Below are 17,841 nucleotides of genomic sequence, written 5' to 3'. Positions count from 1 at the left end.
ATCTCATTCAATTAAAAAAAAAGAGCTACTGAAATAATTATTTCTAACAGAAGACAATTTTCCTCTAGATGACCAAATGACTCTCTTTTCTAGTGGAATGTGGACTTTAAAACCTGCTCATTAGATGGAAAACCCACAGATTTTAAATGTAAAATAATCTGTTTATAGGCATTCTTTTCCAAAATTCAAAAACCTAGTGTTTAAAACATACTGGCTGGTTATTTTCTCTAAAAAGTTATTTAAATTTGAATGTTCCCTCTCTTAAGAGTATACTTAAGTGTTTGAAAATATATCACTTGCCATAATTTATTTTATTTTTTATTATTACTATTTTGGCCGCGCCGAGCGGCATCCAGGATCTTAGTTTCCTGACCAGGGATCGAACCAGCGGCCCCTTGCAGTGGAGGCACGGAGTCTGTCTTAACCACTGGATCGCCAGGGAAGTCCCATGGCCATAATTTAAACAAAATTATTACTTTCTGATCCACAAAGATATGATACTTCTCCCTCTAAATACCAACACAGTATCATAATGTGATTTCTCTCCCTTTTGCAAATACTTTAAAAGAAGTAAAACTTTACTTTTCTCTGAAGAATAAAGACATTACTATCCAAAGTAGTATACTTACCTCTCAAGCTTCTTCTCTATTATAGGCACATCTAATCCCATGGCTTGCTTGGTGATCTGCAGCATCTCTGCAATGCACTGAAGGGTATCTGAAACCCAAATATAATTGCTTGCCAGTTTCTCCAAAAACATATTTAAAAATTAGCAGTTCTAACTCAGAACTCCAAATGAAATTTGTAATCTTGTAATTAAATACAAGTTTATTTGTTATAATTTACAGAAAAATGCTACTTGTTCATCACTCCCCTCACTAATTCAAAATGTTCTAAAATTTTAACAGAAGACTAAAGAACAAAAGAACCAAATCGATTGGAATTAAAAGTTTATTCTGAAACCCTCATCTGTCCAAACACTGCTAGATGCTGAGACAACAGCCATGAACAAGACAGGTGTTGTCTCTGACTACTATCCATGAGACGCATGTGTGGTAGGAAAAGCCACGACACCCATATGGCCAAACACACTGAGAATTCCCATAATAGATTCCCTTGCTCCAGACTACATCATCAGTTCAAATAATGTCCCTGCATTGCTGGGAACAAAGCTGCTATTTCAAGATCTCAAGTCACAAAGCTACTTTCCTGGATCATTCAGTTGGTACTGGGTATGTACAGTCCCCAAGTCCACTTGGGCTTATAAGAGCAGAGAAAAAGTTATCACTGAATACTTTCATCTCTCTCCGTTACCTTTTCCATCCTCTTCTGGATTGCGCATTACAGCTCTCAAGGTGTGGAAATAGCCACTTGCTTCTTTATATCTGTAGTGCAGTCGCATGCAGGAGAACTTTGCCTTACCAAAAAGAGTGGGTTCAGGACCTAAAGACCCAAATGAATACATGTAAATCTTTCGCATAACACTTTCTTCTGTATCTTCAAAAGACTGACAAACATTCATCAATTATTTAGCATTTTCTTCATAATCTAAATGAGAGCACATGCTTATCATGATTTGGTTTCATGAGATTATAAATAAAAATTCTTCAGTCTCAAATATTTAAACTGTCTCGATCCCAGGGTTAATCTTCACAAGGCAAGTAATGAAAGAAATATAGTTATTATTAGACTATATCCATCACTAATCTCTCAAAATCAGAAGGAAATCCTAAGAAATGTACTACTTAGACTATCCCCTTCTGATTCCAATAAGATGTTATACCACGTGCTTAAATAATGACCCACTCTTAGAAGAAACAATATTTGCTTTCTATGACTTGGTTAGTATGTTAAAATTTACCTATTTCAATTTTTTCCAGGTCTTCTAGACTTAGTCGTTGATACTGGTTTACTTTGTCAACTTCATCATCATAACTAGACAAAGGGAAAGAGAGTAAGAAGAGGATTAAAATCAAAAGTATATTTGGCTTGTCAGCTGAGGTATAATAGCAGCAACTACTATGCAGTTAAAATCTTCCACAGCACAATACATTCTGGGGTAGAGTTAAACAAAAATATTTTAAAAACTAGATGAAATGAGATGAATATTTTATATATATATATATACACACATAAATATATAGTTCAACACCTAAAGGAAAATCAGTTTATACATCTTACACTAAAAGAAATCAAACCAACAAACCTAAACCTTAACCTAAAAGGAGAGAAAAACACATACATATACTGAAGCTATGTATTCCTGATACAGCAGATAAATCTGATATCCAAAATCAAGAATGAAAAATCCATATGATCAGTGCCAATAGGCACCTGGGCCAATGACTGAAAAATGACAGTTCACACAAGGCCAAAAAGAAAGTGAATATGTATTTGACAAAAATAAACCTCAATTCTGGTAAGGCTATGAGGAAGTACTTGTATTTCTGCTAGTGGCATTGTTAACTGGTAGTCTTTCTGGAGATCAATCTTGCAATAAGGCACAAAAGTCATATAATTCATCATACCCTTATAATCAGAGAAGTGCATGTGCACACACACACAATTATCTGCACATAGACAGCTGTATCATTCATAATAGCAAAAAAGATGGAAGTATTTTAATGCCTAACAATGGGGAAACATTTAACTAAGGTATAGTAATAAAAACAATGCTGTATGGTCATTCACAATAAAAATATGTGGAATACATCAAAACTTGAGATCTATAGGAAATAATACTAAAAGAACACTATTATATAAACACTGATTATAAAGCACATTTTCAAACTGAAGTCAAGAGTGATTGATGTAACAATTATGTAAGGTAAAGGGGTTCAGTGAAATTTCTTAAATAACAAAACTAGATTCTTAACTTTTTTGTGTTACGATTCTAAAAAGGAAATTTACTCGCATTAAAAAATAGTAAAAGCTTTAAACCAATAAGCAACTTACTAGGCCACGTAGTAGGCGGAGTTAGAAAGCAGTAACAGCACGTCCACATCTCTGTGAGTAGCATCAATGAGGCTAAACAAACATGACACAGGGAATTAAATATTTTTGTTTTCATCTACCTTTTTTTTCTACAGCAGATCCACTTATGATAAAAGATTGGAGGGGCTGGGGTGGGGAAAAAAATCAAGTAATCAATGAGTCCCACTTCTTAAGTTAAATATATACAATCTATCCATCTGGGAATTAAAAAAAAACAGAAAAACCAGGAACCCAGTTTAGGAAGGTGGGGTAGGTGAAGGAAAGCACTGGAGCTGAGAAGAGGTCCCTTCTCAGAGAGGTAGCCAAGGAGGAGAGAGCACTCAGGGGAAATGGGATAATGGCGGGGGATTGGATGATGGTAGAGGGGGGTAAGGGTTGGAAAGAAAGGAAAATGTGAGGCTGAGAAAAGAGAAATTGTCTAGATCATCTCACATGACCTAACCTTCAAAATGACACTGCACATTTAGGGTATTTTTACACTCATGTAGAATGCATCCTTTGAAAGAACTTTACGTAAATGTAATGTTTATGTGCAAAAATGGAACCCAGCCCAAACTACTTTGCATTTTTCTTACTACAGATTTACTCAGCTTTTAAGGAATGAGTAAACAGTTCCTTATTCTAAGTCCATTTTGCCATATTTTATTTCCACCCTAAAATCAAGTATCAGAATAAGGGTTAGAAACTAAATGAATATTGATTAACCATTAAACCAAATACTAATTTTTTTAAAAAGGTCAGCAGAAAATCTACACATAGTCAACAGATAACACGGGCAGAATCTGAACTCAAACTTTCATCTACTATTAAAACAGCTTTTCCAATCAAAAGGTGAAAATTAATCCACGCTTTTACATTGTTTCTCAAAATTTCACTGTTGGAGTGGATATTTCTACCTTAGAATTTCATAGCTATTTGCAAAGACTTACCAAATGCTACTGAAAAGCAAATGTAAAACAGGAGGGAGAAAAAAATCACTTGTAGATGGAATTTAAGTCACGTACATAATCTGCGTAAGAATGAGGTCACTGTTTAACAGGTACTGCAGAGACAACTTTACCAAGATCTTCAAGTGCAGGATTTTACCTCGGCAGCACGTTGCTGCAGCGTGAACTCTAACAGTCTTAATCTAAAATAACAAACTGACCTCAATTTTCACCAAAAATATGCCCCCAAAATACAACTAATTAGGTCAGAAGCCAGAACCCAATAAATACACAGATTGATCCAAAATATGAGCAATAACCAACGGTAAAGAAAAAACCATAAATTCTATGATTTTGGCAGGCTCACTGAGAAGAACACAGACTAACGACGTAAAACGTAGTTTAGCCGTGCGCGTTGGTACTTACGTGCACTCTTAAAATTGTCGCTTGAGCCAAGCCATAAAAATTACGTCACGACACGTATTGTAATATGAAATAAATTCTAACCCTACTAATTAGCGTTACTTTATCTTAGCTTCTATTTTGACACTAATATTTACATCGGTCAAACATGATCTCGGTCAAAAGCATCCTGTCCGGACGAAAAGCACTTGGCACGTGACAGGCAGTCTAGAAAAATGTCAGCCCTCCCCCCCCCCCCGCATTTTTACCGACGTATAAGCTGCAGTAAATACTTAATTTCCCTCCCCGCCACCCTCCGCCCCACTTAAACAGAAAAAAACCCAGAAAACAAAAAAACCACACTTTTTTTTTTTTTTTTTTTTAACACGGACAAGAAAAACAAGAAGCCCCCTTTCAGGGCTCCCCGCCCCCGCGCCTGCAGCTGGGAAGTGGGCGCTGCGCTACTCGCTTTTCTCTTCCCACCAGTCAGGCATCCCCTCCTTCCACACGATGAACACGAACACCGCCAGCACCACATGCAGCCCCACCACCGCGACGATGGTCGCGTAAAAGCCACTGTCATCAGGCGACATTAACAGGAGGCTTTGGAAAAGCAGTAATTTACAGGAAAAATACAACCCCACGGGAACTTTAACCATAAGTCCTGCAAAAAGGAGAAAAATCTTGAAAGTCGTCGCCAGGCTGCCGCCTTCGGGCTTGGGCTCGGCGGCGTTGCCGGCGGCACTGCCCGTGGCGTTCGCCTGCCGCTGGGCGGTCGGAGGAGGCCGGTGGGAGCGCGGCATCCCGTCAGTCCGTCCGTCCGTCCGTCCGTCCGTCCACGAGTCGAAGCTCAGTCAGAGCCACCGGGAGCAGAGTTAACACCTGCAGCGACTGCGCCGACTGCGGCAACTGCAGCGCGGCCGCGCCGGGTCACGCCCAGAACCTCAGCTCGCTTCCGCCGCCCGCCTCCGCCGCGGCGCGCGCCCAGTGCACATGCGCGGCCGGCCCGGCACCACCCTCGCCGCGAGCAAGGCGGGTTCCCGGGCCGGCGGAGAGGGGCGCCGAGGTGGCCGCGGGCTCCGGTCCCCCAGCCCGGCTCCCGTGAGAGCGCACGCACGCCTTTGCGAAGGGCCATCCCTGCTGGCTGGAGGGCTGCTAGCGGGCGGGCTGCAGCACGCCTCACTAGTCCACTAACGCGGGTGCAAGTGGTCATGTGCTCTCGGTGTAAGAAAAAGTGAGTCCGAGTTGGACAAAATAAAGAGTTGGCTTTGTGCTGATGCTGAAGGGCACCTGGACGGTACCGCCGATTTCCCGTCACATTGAAGATTCCTCCCCCGGCCGCAGCGCGCCAGGCGGTGCTTATCGGCTGTCATTCAAGTCAGCTTTCCCTGAAGCCGGTGCGGCCGCTTGGAAGGGAAAGGACACAGAACGGCGCGAGAGGTCTGATCTGTATGCGCCAGGGGCTGTCCGCGGGGAATAAACTGAGCTGTGCTCAGGGTTTAACAGAAAAAGGCTCGGGGCCGGGGGTGGGCACCGGGTAAGCACGAAGGAGGGCAGAAACCAAGCAAACGGCACAAAGCTGTGCTGGACAGTTCCAGCTGGGGTGCTGGGAGGTAACGAAAAAGGGAACAGCAGCCATTCTTGCTGAGCTGCACAGGACGGAGCATTTGTAACTTTTTCCGCCAGGTATTTAAACAGGGCGGTGATTGCAGTGAAGTGAGTGAGGCACTGGTCCCTGGCGCAAAATTTAAGGGGATGCCAAAAAAACCTCAGCCATCAAGGTAAGTTTTTAGTGCGATATTTTTAAAAAATCAAAATTAATGCAAACATATCATGATAAACAAAACATCAACATTTCAAATAAAGATAGGATCTGACCCTGCAACCTGTACAACCCTGTCTCACTTGCCTCACCCTAATCCCAGCCCTGGTTCCTGTACAACTTTATTTACAAAAACATGTAGCCCAATTCAACAACAAGAAGACACACAACCCAATTTTTTAAATGAGCAAAGGATTTGAATAGACATTTTTCTAAGGAAAACATACAAATGCCCAACAAGCACAAGAAAAACAAATGCTCAACATCATGTGTCACTAGGGAATTGCAAATCAAAACCACAATGTGATACTACTTCACACCCCCTAGGATGACTACAATAAAAAACCATGGAAAACAAGTGTTGGTGAGGACATGGAAAAACTGGAACCCTCCTACATTACTGGTAGGAATGTAAAATGGTGCAGCCACTGTGGAAAATAGTTTGGTGGTTTCTCAAAAGTTAAGCATAGAATTTTATGTGGCCTGGCAATTTCCCCTCCTAGGTATACACCCAAACGAAAAACAGGTGCTCAAACAAAAACTTGTGCATGAGTATTCACAGCATCACTATTTACAACAGAATAGCCAGAAGGTGGAAACATAAATGCCCAAAGGAAGACTGAATAAACAAAATGTGATCTATCCATACAATGAAATACTATTCAGCCATAAAAAGGAATGAAGTTCTGATACATGCCACAACGCCTATGAGCCATGAAAACATTATGCTAAGTGAATGAAGCCAGTCACAAAGGCCACATATTACATGATTACATTTATATAAAGTGTCCAGAATACACGAGTCCAGAGAGAGAGAAGTATCAATAGATCAGTGGTTGCTTAGGGGGTGAGGGTGGGGATAGAGTATGCGGATTCTCTTTGTGGTGATAAAAATGTTCTAAAACTGACCAAAGTGATGGTTGCACAACTCTGTGAATATTCTAAAAACCACTGAATTGTACGCTTTAAATGGGCGAATTATATGCTATATGAATAACATCTTGATAAAGGTGTTTTTAAAAACCACACACACAGACTGAGGCAGACAGGTGCTGATGGCTGAAGCCCACAAGCCCAAGGGGCTGAACTCACCGCTGGCTGTCTGGGGACCTGAGCCCCCAAAGCCATTCCCAGAGCTACCTCTTGCTGTCCTCCACCAGGGGCTGCCTGTTCTGGGTCCACATCTCTGGCTCAGTAGACGGACTGTACAAAGGCTCTATAGCAAACTCAGAGAGCCAAAGAGCAAGTTTCCAAACATCTCCCTTCAAGAGAAAGGGAAAACTATCCACCACCTGGAAAATCTTTAAGCCTTGCAAATGAAGATAAATACCAGTAGCAAATTTAAAGAAATCTTAGCAGTGTTAGAAAGGATGATAACCACAAAGTATCTCTAATAAGAAGGACAGTTCTAGGGACTTCCCTGGTGGCGCAGTGGTTAAGAATCCGCCTGCCAATGCAGGGGACACGGGTTCGAGCCCTGGTCCGGGAAGATCCCACACGCCCCAAAGCAACTAAGTCTGTGCGCCACAACTACTGAGCCTGCACTCTAGAGCCCGCGCGCCTAGAGCCCGTGCTCTGCAACAAGAGAAGCCACCCAATGAGAAGCCTGCGCACCGCAACGAAGAGCAGCGCCCACTCGCTGCAACTAGAGAAAATCCCGCACGCAGCAACGAAGACCCGACGCAGCCAAAAATAAAATTAAAAAAAACCCAAAACACTTGATCTAAGGAAAATGAGATTGACAATCACGACACCTTCAAAAAAGTGAAGTGCAAAGTTAAAACTCAAGCAAAATGCAGATGTGATACCTGCAGTTATTTCTGAATGGGAATTAAAAGTACTACCTTTTGGGAGTTTTTGTTTGTTTTGTGCTGCATTAAGTTGGACTGCTATTTTAAAAACAACAACTAACGTACATGAATAAAAATTTTTTACCAAATGGCTTATAAGAGCACAGAAATTTTCTGCTTAGTTGTGTGTGAGGAAAACCTCATTTTTAAGAGTACAAAAATTGCATCCATACATATAATACTAACTATCAAAGCGAAATAATCCATGGAATTAAAGTCACGGAAAGTTTCCCTATGAACCTACAGTCAATGTTGCCTTTTACTCATTTTAATATATGTATACTACCTTGCGTCCTATTGTTCTTTCAAGCTTATTTTATGCCCCTTTTATTAAAAGCATATGAAATGTAAAATAAAATCTAAATAGAGCCTTTTATTCTCAGAGCTTGGTCTAGAATTTTCTAAAGTGTTTCTGATTCGTAATATTGAAAATTATAATTTTAGATTTTAGCCTGAAAGCAAGCATTCAATCTGGTGGATGAATTTGGATCCTGCCATTCAGTTGGTATTTTAAAGAACCACTTGAAACTGGATGGTTTTTGTTTAGAAAAGAACGTTAAGTATTAGTTGGCCTATTTATTTTATGAAAGACCAGGGCCACTTTACAACCCAAAGTAACTAGCATCATTAAACCTCTTGGTACACTCACTTTTGTGCATTAATAACAATAAACCTAGATTCTGGGGCATGGAGTGGGGTTGGGGGCAGGGGAGAACTCACAAAACAAGCTTTGAACTGTAGTTTCACAATCTGGGTTTTTTAAAAATCAAATATTGCTAGTGCCCCCTTAATTTTATGGCCAAGGTGAGTGCCTTAGCTTGCCTTAGTACCAGCCATGTATTTGAGAACTGCCATGAACTATGCATCCATGCCCACAGTTCTATGGGCAATTGCTAGCAATAATTAGGACAAATTAGCAGCATCAGAAAGCACGTTAGTTACCAGGACACCACTCCAACTCACCTGGGGTCACAGTCAATGAGGGCCCAGCCCCCATGGAACTTTTCATTATCAGGCAGCAGTAACTTCATGTAACTTTGTAAGAGTTGACTAATTAGTTCCTGGTGGCTTCTCTGATTTTCCTTATGCAAAGCTTCATGCTCTTTCTCCTTGGTAAATATGGAATAAAGATCTTCTGTCACCGGAATGCCTTGCATCAAATCTAGAGTAGAAAGTGTTAATATCTATCATCTTCTTAGTTTACTAATGCATTTTTAAAAAGCAAAAGAGAATACAAGACCTAAAATAATAAGACTCATTAAAAAAACATAGGCATAAATCTTTGTGACCCTGAACTAGGCATGGTTTTCTTTAGATATGAAACTAAAATCACAAGCCACAAAAGAAAAAACATAGTCAAACTGGACACCATCAAAATTAAAAACTTTTGTGTCTCAAAGGACAATGTCATGAAAATTAAAAGGCAACCCACAGAATAGGAGCGAATATTTAAAAATCATCTATCTGATCAGGGACCTGTATCCAAGAATATATAAAGAATTCCAAAAAAGAATTCCAAAAAAGACAGATAAGCCAATTTTAAAATGGGCAAAGGAACTGAACAGACAAGCTAACTTCTTCCTGGTACAGCATGCAGCTCAAGGCTTAACAGAATCATTGTAATCCCATTCCCTGTGCTTGTTTGGGGCTGCAAGACTGGAGGAGGCTTCTGGGAGAGATCTGCCAACCACTGGCCCTTTACAGGGAAGCAGTAAGCCCAGACCGCTACTGGCCCCTCTCTCTTAAACTTGAAAAGATGCAGCTTCAGGGTTAGGATGAAGCCAATGCGACTGATCGTCAAATTGAGAGAGGAACAGAACATGCCTCCTCAATGACATAACTGAGGCACTAGATCAACCAACAGAAAGAAAGGCATCTTATTTTTCCTCGAATAAACTGCTAAAATCCAATTTTCCTATCAGCATGCACCCTATGTGTGGCAAATGAACCAAACTTAATTACACCAGACTTCTCAAATTCCTCAATTGTCTATGCATAGGCCCTACTATTTCATGTATACTAAATAATCAGGTTAAAAAAATAGGATTTAAAAAATATTCTTAGAGACCATATGACAAGCTGTTACATTTGATTCTAATCCAGAATACTCTACATTTACTTTAATCCTAAAAGGTAATACTTTCATGAAAATTAAAGTTAAAATATGCCAAGGCATGAATTCCACTGGCAATCTACCCTCCATTTCTTTTCTTAAATAGTGATAGGAATTGGTTAGGATAATCTCTAAATCTGATACCCTAATACCCTGTTAAATCATGCTTATAAGAAAGGATGCTATATTTGTCCAGAGCAAGAACACATGATAAACATTATACGAAGAAAGAAAATCATCGCGTTTTTCTCTCTCAGCCTTGAGTAATGGGAAAACAAATAGAATATGGAGTTTTTAGCTGATGAGGTTTTAGGGCACCTTATTCCATACTCCAGGAGCCTCAACCCTGCCTTCTGTCACATGAATATCAAATTGACAAATACGTATGGAAATGAGCGGTTTCTTTTGCTGCTCCAGCCTAAAAAATGTGTCAAACTCTAAACTTGTAGGGACTTCCCTGGCGGTCCAGTGGTTAAGAATTCGCCTTCCAGGGACTTCCCTGGTGGCGCAGTGGATAAGACTACACATACCCAACGCAGGGGGCCCGGGTTCGATCTCTGGTCAGGGAACTAGATCCCATATGCATGCCGCAACTAAGAGTTCGCATTCCACAACTAAGGAGCCCACCTGCCGCAACTAAGACCCAGTGCAACCAAAACAAACAAACAAATAAATATTAAAAAAAAAAAAAAAAAGAATCCGCCTCTCAGTGCAGGGGACGCGGGTTCAGTCCCTGGTTGGGGAACTAAGATCCCACATGACATGGGGCAACTAAGCCTGCACACCACAACTACTTAGCCCACACACTGCAACTAGAGAGAAGCCTGCATGCCGCAACTAGAGAAGCCCGTGCACCGCAATGAAAGATCCTGCATGCCGCAACGAAGGTCCCACATGCTGCAACTAAGACCCAATGCAGCCAAATAAATAAATAAAATATTTAAAAAAAAATTTGATTTATTGGGTAAGACGTTCAACACAGAGACACAAATATATTATACAACATATGAACTATGTTAATGAAGTTGGTTACTGTAAAAGGTTAGTCACAGAAAGAATAACAAATTTGAGAGCGAGAAAGGCATTTATGTTCCTTACCTATAACAGCTTGCCTATAAGCATCCTTAAATCGATTCAGGTAATACCTATTTGCTGAGTTAACACCATCTTTCATAACTCCTGCTAACTTCCTTTCTCCTGTCCTTGTAAAGTCACCCTGTCAAGGAAAAAGTCACTTTAACAATTTATTCAAACACAAAAATGTTCCTGAAGTCAATGTGGGCTTTTGATTCAAGACTGGAATTCTATAGGGTTTTATAATTTCCAAATAATGTAATTAAAATATCTACTAGTGTTTGACTCGGATCCAAGCATGTCAAACAATTAAACATGCTATTGGTGGCATAAAGCCTCCACAGTTAGACTGTGCCTTAAGGTAAAGCCATTCTTGGCAATCTGTAGAATATCTAGAATTTACAGGTCAAAACTTATTATATAATAAACAAAACAACAAAAAGATTTTCAAACCTCCAACTGGTATGATATTCAAAACACACAAATTTCTGATGTGGGAAAATGCAGACAGTTCCCTAGAGCTTATTATAATGGAATTTAACCTGCGTATGTGGTTTTGTGTGTATATATAGAGAGAGCATAGGTTTCCATACCTTGCTGCACATTACAATCCCTGTAGAATGATCCAATGAAGATTTAATTGTTTTGTTTCTCTTGGTTTTCACAACAAAGGTGTCAGAGCAAGTCCCTAGAGAGGTAGCGACTTAAACTTAAGGCAAGGAAAGCATAGTCTCTTTCTCCCCCATCCCAACCCCACTATTTCTATCCAAGGCAATCTTGGAAACAAGTCTGGTCCTAAAATTGACAATTTAGGAAGAACACGTTGCCAATTAGGTCATTCGCAGGAAATATTAATTTAGCAACATGAATCTATTATAGAAGAGAGAGACATGAATGCTGCATCCAAAGAATTTTAATATCAAAGGAAAAAAAGTGTTCCTCTTTTTTTTCCAGCTTTGTATAATTGACAAGTAGCATTGTATAAGTTTAAGGTGTACAATGTGATGATTTGATATATGTGTGTGTATATATATAGTACTGTTAACTATAGTCACCATGCTGTACGTTAGATCCCCAGAACTTATAAATGAAAGTTTGTACTCTTTGACCAATATCTCCCATTTTCCCCATCCTCTGGTAACCACCAATCTACTCAATGTTTCTATGAGTTTGACTTTTTAAAATTCCACATATAAGTGAGATCATGCAGTATTTGTCTTTCTCTGTTTGCCTTATTTCACTTAACGTAATGTCCTCAAGGTTCATCCATGTTGCTGCAAATATCAGGATTTTCTTCTTTTTTATGGCTGAATATTCCATTATATATATACACACACATTTTGTATACACAAACACACACACACACATTTTCTTTAGCCATTCATCCGTTGTTTCCAGGTCTTGACTATTATGAATAGTGCTACAATGAACACAGGAGTACAGGTATTTCTGTGACATACTGATTTCATTTTCTTTGGATATATACTCATAAAATAAGATTGCTGGATCATATGGTAACTCCATTTTTAATTTTTTGAGGAACTTCCTTACCATTTTCCACAGTGGCTATGCCAATTTACATTTGCACCAACAATGCACAAGGGTTACCTTTTCTCCCAACACTTGTTATCTCTTGTCTTTTAGATAACATCCATTCCAACAGGTGGGAGGTGATAGCTCACTGTGGTTTTGATTTGCATTTCCCTGATGATTACTGATGTTGAGCACGTTTTTATGTACCTGTTGGCCATTTGTATATCTTCTTTGGAAAAATGGCTGTTCAGGTCCTTTGCCTGTTGTTAAATCAGATTATTTGTTTTTTGCTATTGAGTTGCATTACTTCGTTACATATTTTGGATATTAACCCTTTCTCAGACATATGGTTTGCAAATATTTTCTCCCATTCCATGGGTTGTCTTTTCATTTTGTTGATTATTTATTTTACTATGCAAAAGGTTTTTTTTTTGGATGTAGTCCCACTTATTTTTACTTTTCTTCTTGTGCTTTTGGTGTCACATCCAAAAAATCATTGCTAAGATCAATGTCATGGAACTTTCCCTATGTTTTCTTGTAGGAGTAAACTAAAGTTTCAGGTTTTACAGTCTTTAATCCATTTTGAGTTAATTTTTGTGAATGGTGTAAGATAGGGGTCCAGTTTAATTATTTTGCATGTGAATATCCAGTTTCCCAACAGCATTAGTGAAGAGACTATCATTTCCCTGATGAATATTCTTGGCTCCCTTGTCAAATTATTAGTTGACTGATTGTGGGAGTTTATTTCTGGGCTCTCGGTTCTATTCCATTAGTCTATGTGCCTGTTTTTATGCCAGTACTGTTTTGATTACTACAGCTTTGTAATATAGTTTGAAATCAGGAAGTGGGATATCTCCAGTTTTGTTCTTTCTCAGGATTGCTTTGGCTATTAGGGGTCTCTTGTGGTTCCACATGAATTTTAGGATTTTTTTTCTATTTTTGTGGGAAATGCCAATGGAATTTTGATAGAGATTATACTGAATCTGGAGATGGCTTTGGGTAATATTTTAATGTTAATTTTTCCAAGCCATGAACCTGGGCTATCTTCCGTTTATTTGTGCCTTCTTCAATTTCTTTCATCAAGGTCTTACAGTTTTTCGTGTACAGATCTTTCACTTTCTTGGTTAAATTTATTCCTTACTATTTTATTGTTTTTGATGCTACTGTAAATGGGATTATTTTATTTCTTTTTTAGATAATCTCAATTAGTGTATAGAAACGACAGATTTTGGTAGGTTGATTTTGTATCCTGCAACTTTACTGAATTCATTTATTAGTTCTAATAGTTTTCTGGTGGAGTCTTTAGGATTTTCTATATAAGGTTGACCCTTTAACAATGTGGAGGTTAATCTCTGTATAACTTATAGTCGGCTTTCTGTATCCACATTTCCTCCACATCCAGGGATTCAACCAACCACAGACTGTGTAGTATTGCAGTATTTACAATTGAAAAATATCCACATATAAAGTGGACCCGTGTAATTCAAACCCATGTTGTTCAAAGGTCAACTGCATAAGAACACACCACCTGCAAATCAAGACAACGTAACTTCTTCCCTTCCAATTTGGATGCTTTTTATTTCTTTCTCTTGCCTGATTGCTCTGGCTAGGACTTCCAGCACTTTGATGAATAGGAGTGGTAAAAGTGAGCACCTTTGTCTTGTTCCTGATCTGAGAGGAAAGCTTTCAGTTTTCACCACCGGGTGAAAGGATTTTGAATTTTGTCAAATGCTTTTTTTTTTGCATCTATTGAGATGATCATATGATTTTTGTCTTTCATTCTATTGATGTGGTGTAACACATTTATTGATTTTCAAATTCTGAACCAGGGATAAGTCCCTCTTCCTCATGGAATATGATCCCTTTAATGAGCTGCTGAATTTGGTTTGTTGGTATTTTTTTTAAATTAATTAATTAATTAATTAATTTATGGCTGTGTTGGGTCTTCGTTTCTGTGCGAGGGCTTTCTCTAGTTGCGGCAAGTGGGGCCCACTCTTTGTCACGGTGCACGGGCCTCTCATTATCGTGGCCTCTCTTGTTGTGGAGCACAGGCTCCAGACGCGCAGGCTCAGTAATTGTGGCTCACGGGCCTAGCTGCTCCGCGGCATGTGGGATCTTCCCAGACCAGGACTCGAACCCGTGTCCCCTGCATTGGCAGGCAGATTCTCAACCACTGCGCCACCAGGGAAGCCCCGGTTTGTTGGTATTTTGTTGAGAATTTTTGTATCTATAATAATCAGGGACATGGGCTCAGAGTTTTCTTGTTGTGTCTTTATCTAGCTTATGTATCAGGGCCTCATAGAAATAGTTTGGAAGTGTTCCCTCTTCTATTTTTTGAAAAGAGTTTGAAAAGGACTGGTATTAATTCTTCTTTAAGTGTTTGTAGAATTCACCAGTGAAACCACCTAGTCCTGGGCTTTTCTTCATTGGGAGCTTTTTGATTACTGATTCGATCTCCTTACTCATTGGTCTATTCAGATTTTCTGTTTCTTCATGATTCAGTCTTGTAGGTTGTGTGTTTCTAGGAGTTTATCCATTTCCTCTAAATTGTTCAATTTGTTGGTATATGCCTATTCATAGTAGTCTCATAATCCTATGTATTTCTGTGGTATCAGTTGTAATATCTCTTTCATTTATAATTTTGAGTTCTCTCTCTTTTTTCCTTGGTTAGCCTAGCTAAGAGTTTGTCAATTTTGTTTATCTCTTCAAAACAGCCAACTTTTAACTTTGTTGATCTTTTCTATTGTTTTTCTATTTTCTATTTCACTTATTTCTGTTCTAATCTTTATTACTTCCTTCCTCTTGCCAACTTTAGGCTTAGTTTCTTCTTCTTTTTCTAGTTCCTTGAGGTTTAATTGTTGGATTGAGATCTTCCTTTTTTCTTAATATAGGCATTTATAGCTATAAATTTTCCTTTTAGAACTGCTTTTGCTGTGTCCCATAAATTTTGGTATGTTGTGTTTCCAGTTTAATTTGTTTCAAGATATTTTTTGATTTCCCTTTTGATTTCTTCTTTAATCCATCTGTTGTTCAGAAGTATGTTAATTGCCACATATTTGTGAATTTTCCAATTTTCCTCCTGTTAACTGATTTCTAGTTTCATACCACTGTGCTCAGAAAAGAAACCTGATATAATTTCTATCTTCTTGAAGTTGCTGAGACTTGTTTTGTGGCCTAACATATAATCTATCCTGGAGAATGTTTCGTTTGTGCTTCTGAAAAATGTGTATTCTACTGTTGGTGGATGGAATGTTCTGTATGTCTGTTAGCTCCATAGGGTCTATAGTGTTGTTCAAATTCGTTGTTTCTTTATTGATTTTCTGCCTGGATAATCCATCCATTGCTGAGAGTGGGCTATTAAAGTCCCCTACTATTATTGTAATGCTGTTTATTTCTCATTTTAGTTTTATTAGTATTTGCATTATATATTTAGGTGCTCTGACGTTGAGTGCATAAGTAGTACTCCTCTTTAAACAATAACTTGCACAAGGATTTCTAAAGTTCAGTTTCCTTAATTAACAAAAAGCTTTTTGACATTCATCACCCAACTAAAAGATGGATAATCTGATGCTTGTTGAGCTCTCGATGGTACAATTTGTTATAACAAATATCCTGGGGTGAACTATTACCTTGAAGGAAAATTAACATAAACCTAATTTAAGCTAATTCAACCACCTCCTATTGCCCACAGAGGGAGTATTTAGTGACCAGTGACTACAGTTTACATTTACATTAAATTCTGTGAAGATCAGCTTGGTAGGATCCTCAAAAGACTTTATGTATAACAATCACAAAAAGATAATAAAACTTTTCTTCAACATTTACTATGTGTCAGGGAATGGTCTAAGCTCTAACATGTTATTAACTCATATAATCCCATGCCAATTTTTTGAAGTGGGCCTAGTATTATTCCTGTTTTACAAATGAAGAGACAGACACAGAGAAGTTAAGTGACTTGCCCATAGTCACAGAGCTAGTAAGAGGCAGGGTTGGGATTCAAGTTCAGAGGAGGCAAATTATACCAGGGACCCAAATCCCACCAACATAGACATGTTTTATTTTGTCTGTATAAAGTTTTAACCATTATACATAAAATTCCAACTTTCCGAACTCCCTTGAAAACTGGGAGGTCTAGCAACACTGGGCCTCCATCCCCATTAGGAAGTAGCAGAACAGCACCTTCCTAAGACAACATATGCTCTTCCTCAGGTCCACACAGCCCATCTCTCCCTTTAATCTAATGGGTCACATTACCTGGCATCTGCAGAATTTGAACGTGTGACCCCTGCCTTACCCAAACATTCCAGAAAGGAGTCAACTACATACACCTACCACCTGAAACCCATGTACTTTTCTCTCAAAAACCAAGTTGGTTTTAAACTATACCCTGTGTCCCACATAATACCCACAGATGCTGGCTGCAGGTACTTACCTTCAGGGCAGCTGTCCCAGCATACTGTCTGCTAATGGAGTCACCATTGTTGGCCCACATTATCTGATAAATTCGATTGCATTTCACCGGTAGTGGCTGCTCGGGGGGCATCACACCTAATTTTTTCAGCTAAAATTAATACATTGGTAGATTAACTGCATATAAGCCAGGACACTATAGCATAAAATGTATACTGCAGAGAAAGGAAGCATATGCATGTACAATTTAGGACCCTTAAATTTAAAAACATGATGTTTTCAGACTTTTTCAAAATTAAGCACCACTTGAAAGATAGCTTTATGAATTGCTACATCTGAATAAATAGAAAAATTTATACTGTTTTGCTGTAATTTTTAATGTGTAGACTCATACTATTATATATTGTCTTTCTTTTAAATTTGGCTATGAAGTGAAACTAACCATCAAAAAATCATATAGAAACAACAATAACATTAATAGTAGCAGAGCAGTAAGTGCCCAATAAATGTTAAGTCTGGTGCCACATTCTAAGAGCTTTTTTTTTTTTAATAAATTTATTTTATTTTTGGCTGCATTAGGTCTTCGTTGCTACGCATGGGCTTTCTCTATTTGTGGTGAGCAGGGGCTACTTTTCATTGCGGTGCGTGGGCTTCTCATTGCAGTGGCTTCTCTTGTTGCAGAGCATGGGCTCTAGGCATGCGGGCTTTAGTAGTTGC

The 17,841-nt window shown here is 39.0% G+C and overlaps 1 protein-coding gene across 2 annotated transcripts in view; it reads right to left on the bottom strand.

Annotated features, from left to right (window-relative positions):
• Positions 1–17,841, bottom strand: part of INPP5F (inositol polyphosphate-5-phosphatase F) — a 90,855-nt gene that overhangs the window by 3,477 nt on the left and 69,537 nt on the right. Inside the window, exons 13-19 of one of the 2 annotated variants that reach the window (XM_068548664.1) lie at positions 17,147–17,275; positions 11,206–11,323; positions 8,958–9,156; positions 2,956–3,027; positions 1,862–1,935; positions 1,315–1,443; positions 630–717 (exon numbers count right to left, since the gene is read on the bottom strand). In XM_068548664.1, the coding sequence (XP_068404765.1) occupies positions 630–717; positions 1,315–1,443; positions 1,862–1,935; positions 2,956–3,027; positions 8,958–9,156; positions 11,206–11,323; positions 17,147–17,275 (809 nt within the window). Of the gene's footprint in view, positions 1–629; positions 718–1,314; positions 1,444–1,861; positions 1,936–2,955; positions 3,028–4,346; positions 4,558–8,957; positions 9,157–11,205; positions 11,324–17,146; positions 17,276–17,841 lie in introns of those variants that run through there. The other variant, XM_068548665.1, reaches the window with a different exon arrangement.

The sequence above is a fragment of the Eschrichtius robustus genome, chromosome 7 (genome assembly GCF_028021215.1).
Source record: "Eschrichtius robustus isolate mEscRob2 chromosome 7, mEscRob2.pri, whole genome shotgun sequence".
Classification (NCBI taxonomy): domain Eukaryota; kingdom Metazoa; phylum Chordata; class Mammalia; order Artiodactyla; family Eschrichtiidae; genus Eschrichtius; species Eschrichtius robustus.
Note: the sequence above shows the minus strand (reverse complement) of the source record. Positions and strands in the feature narration are given on the sequence as shown.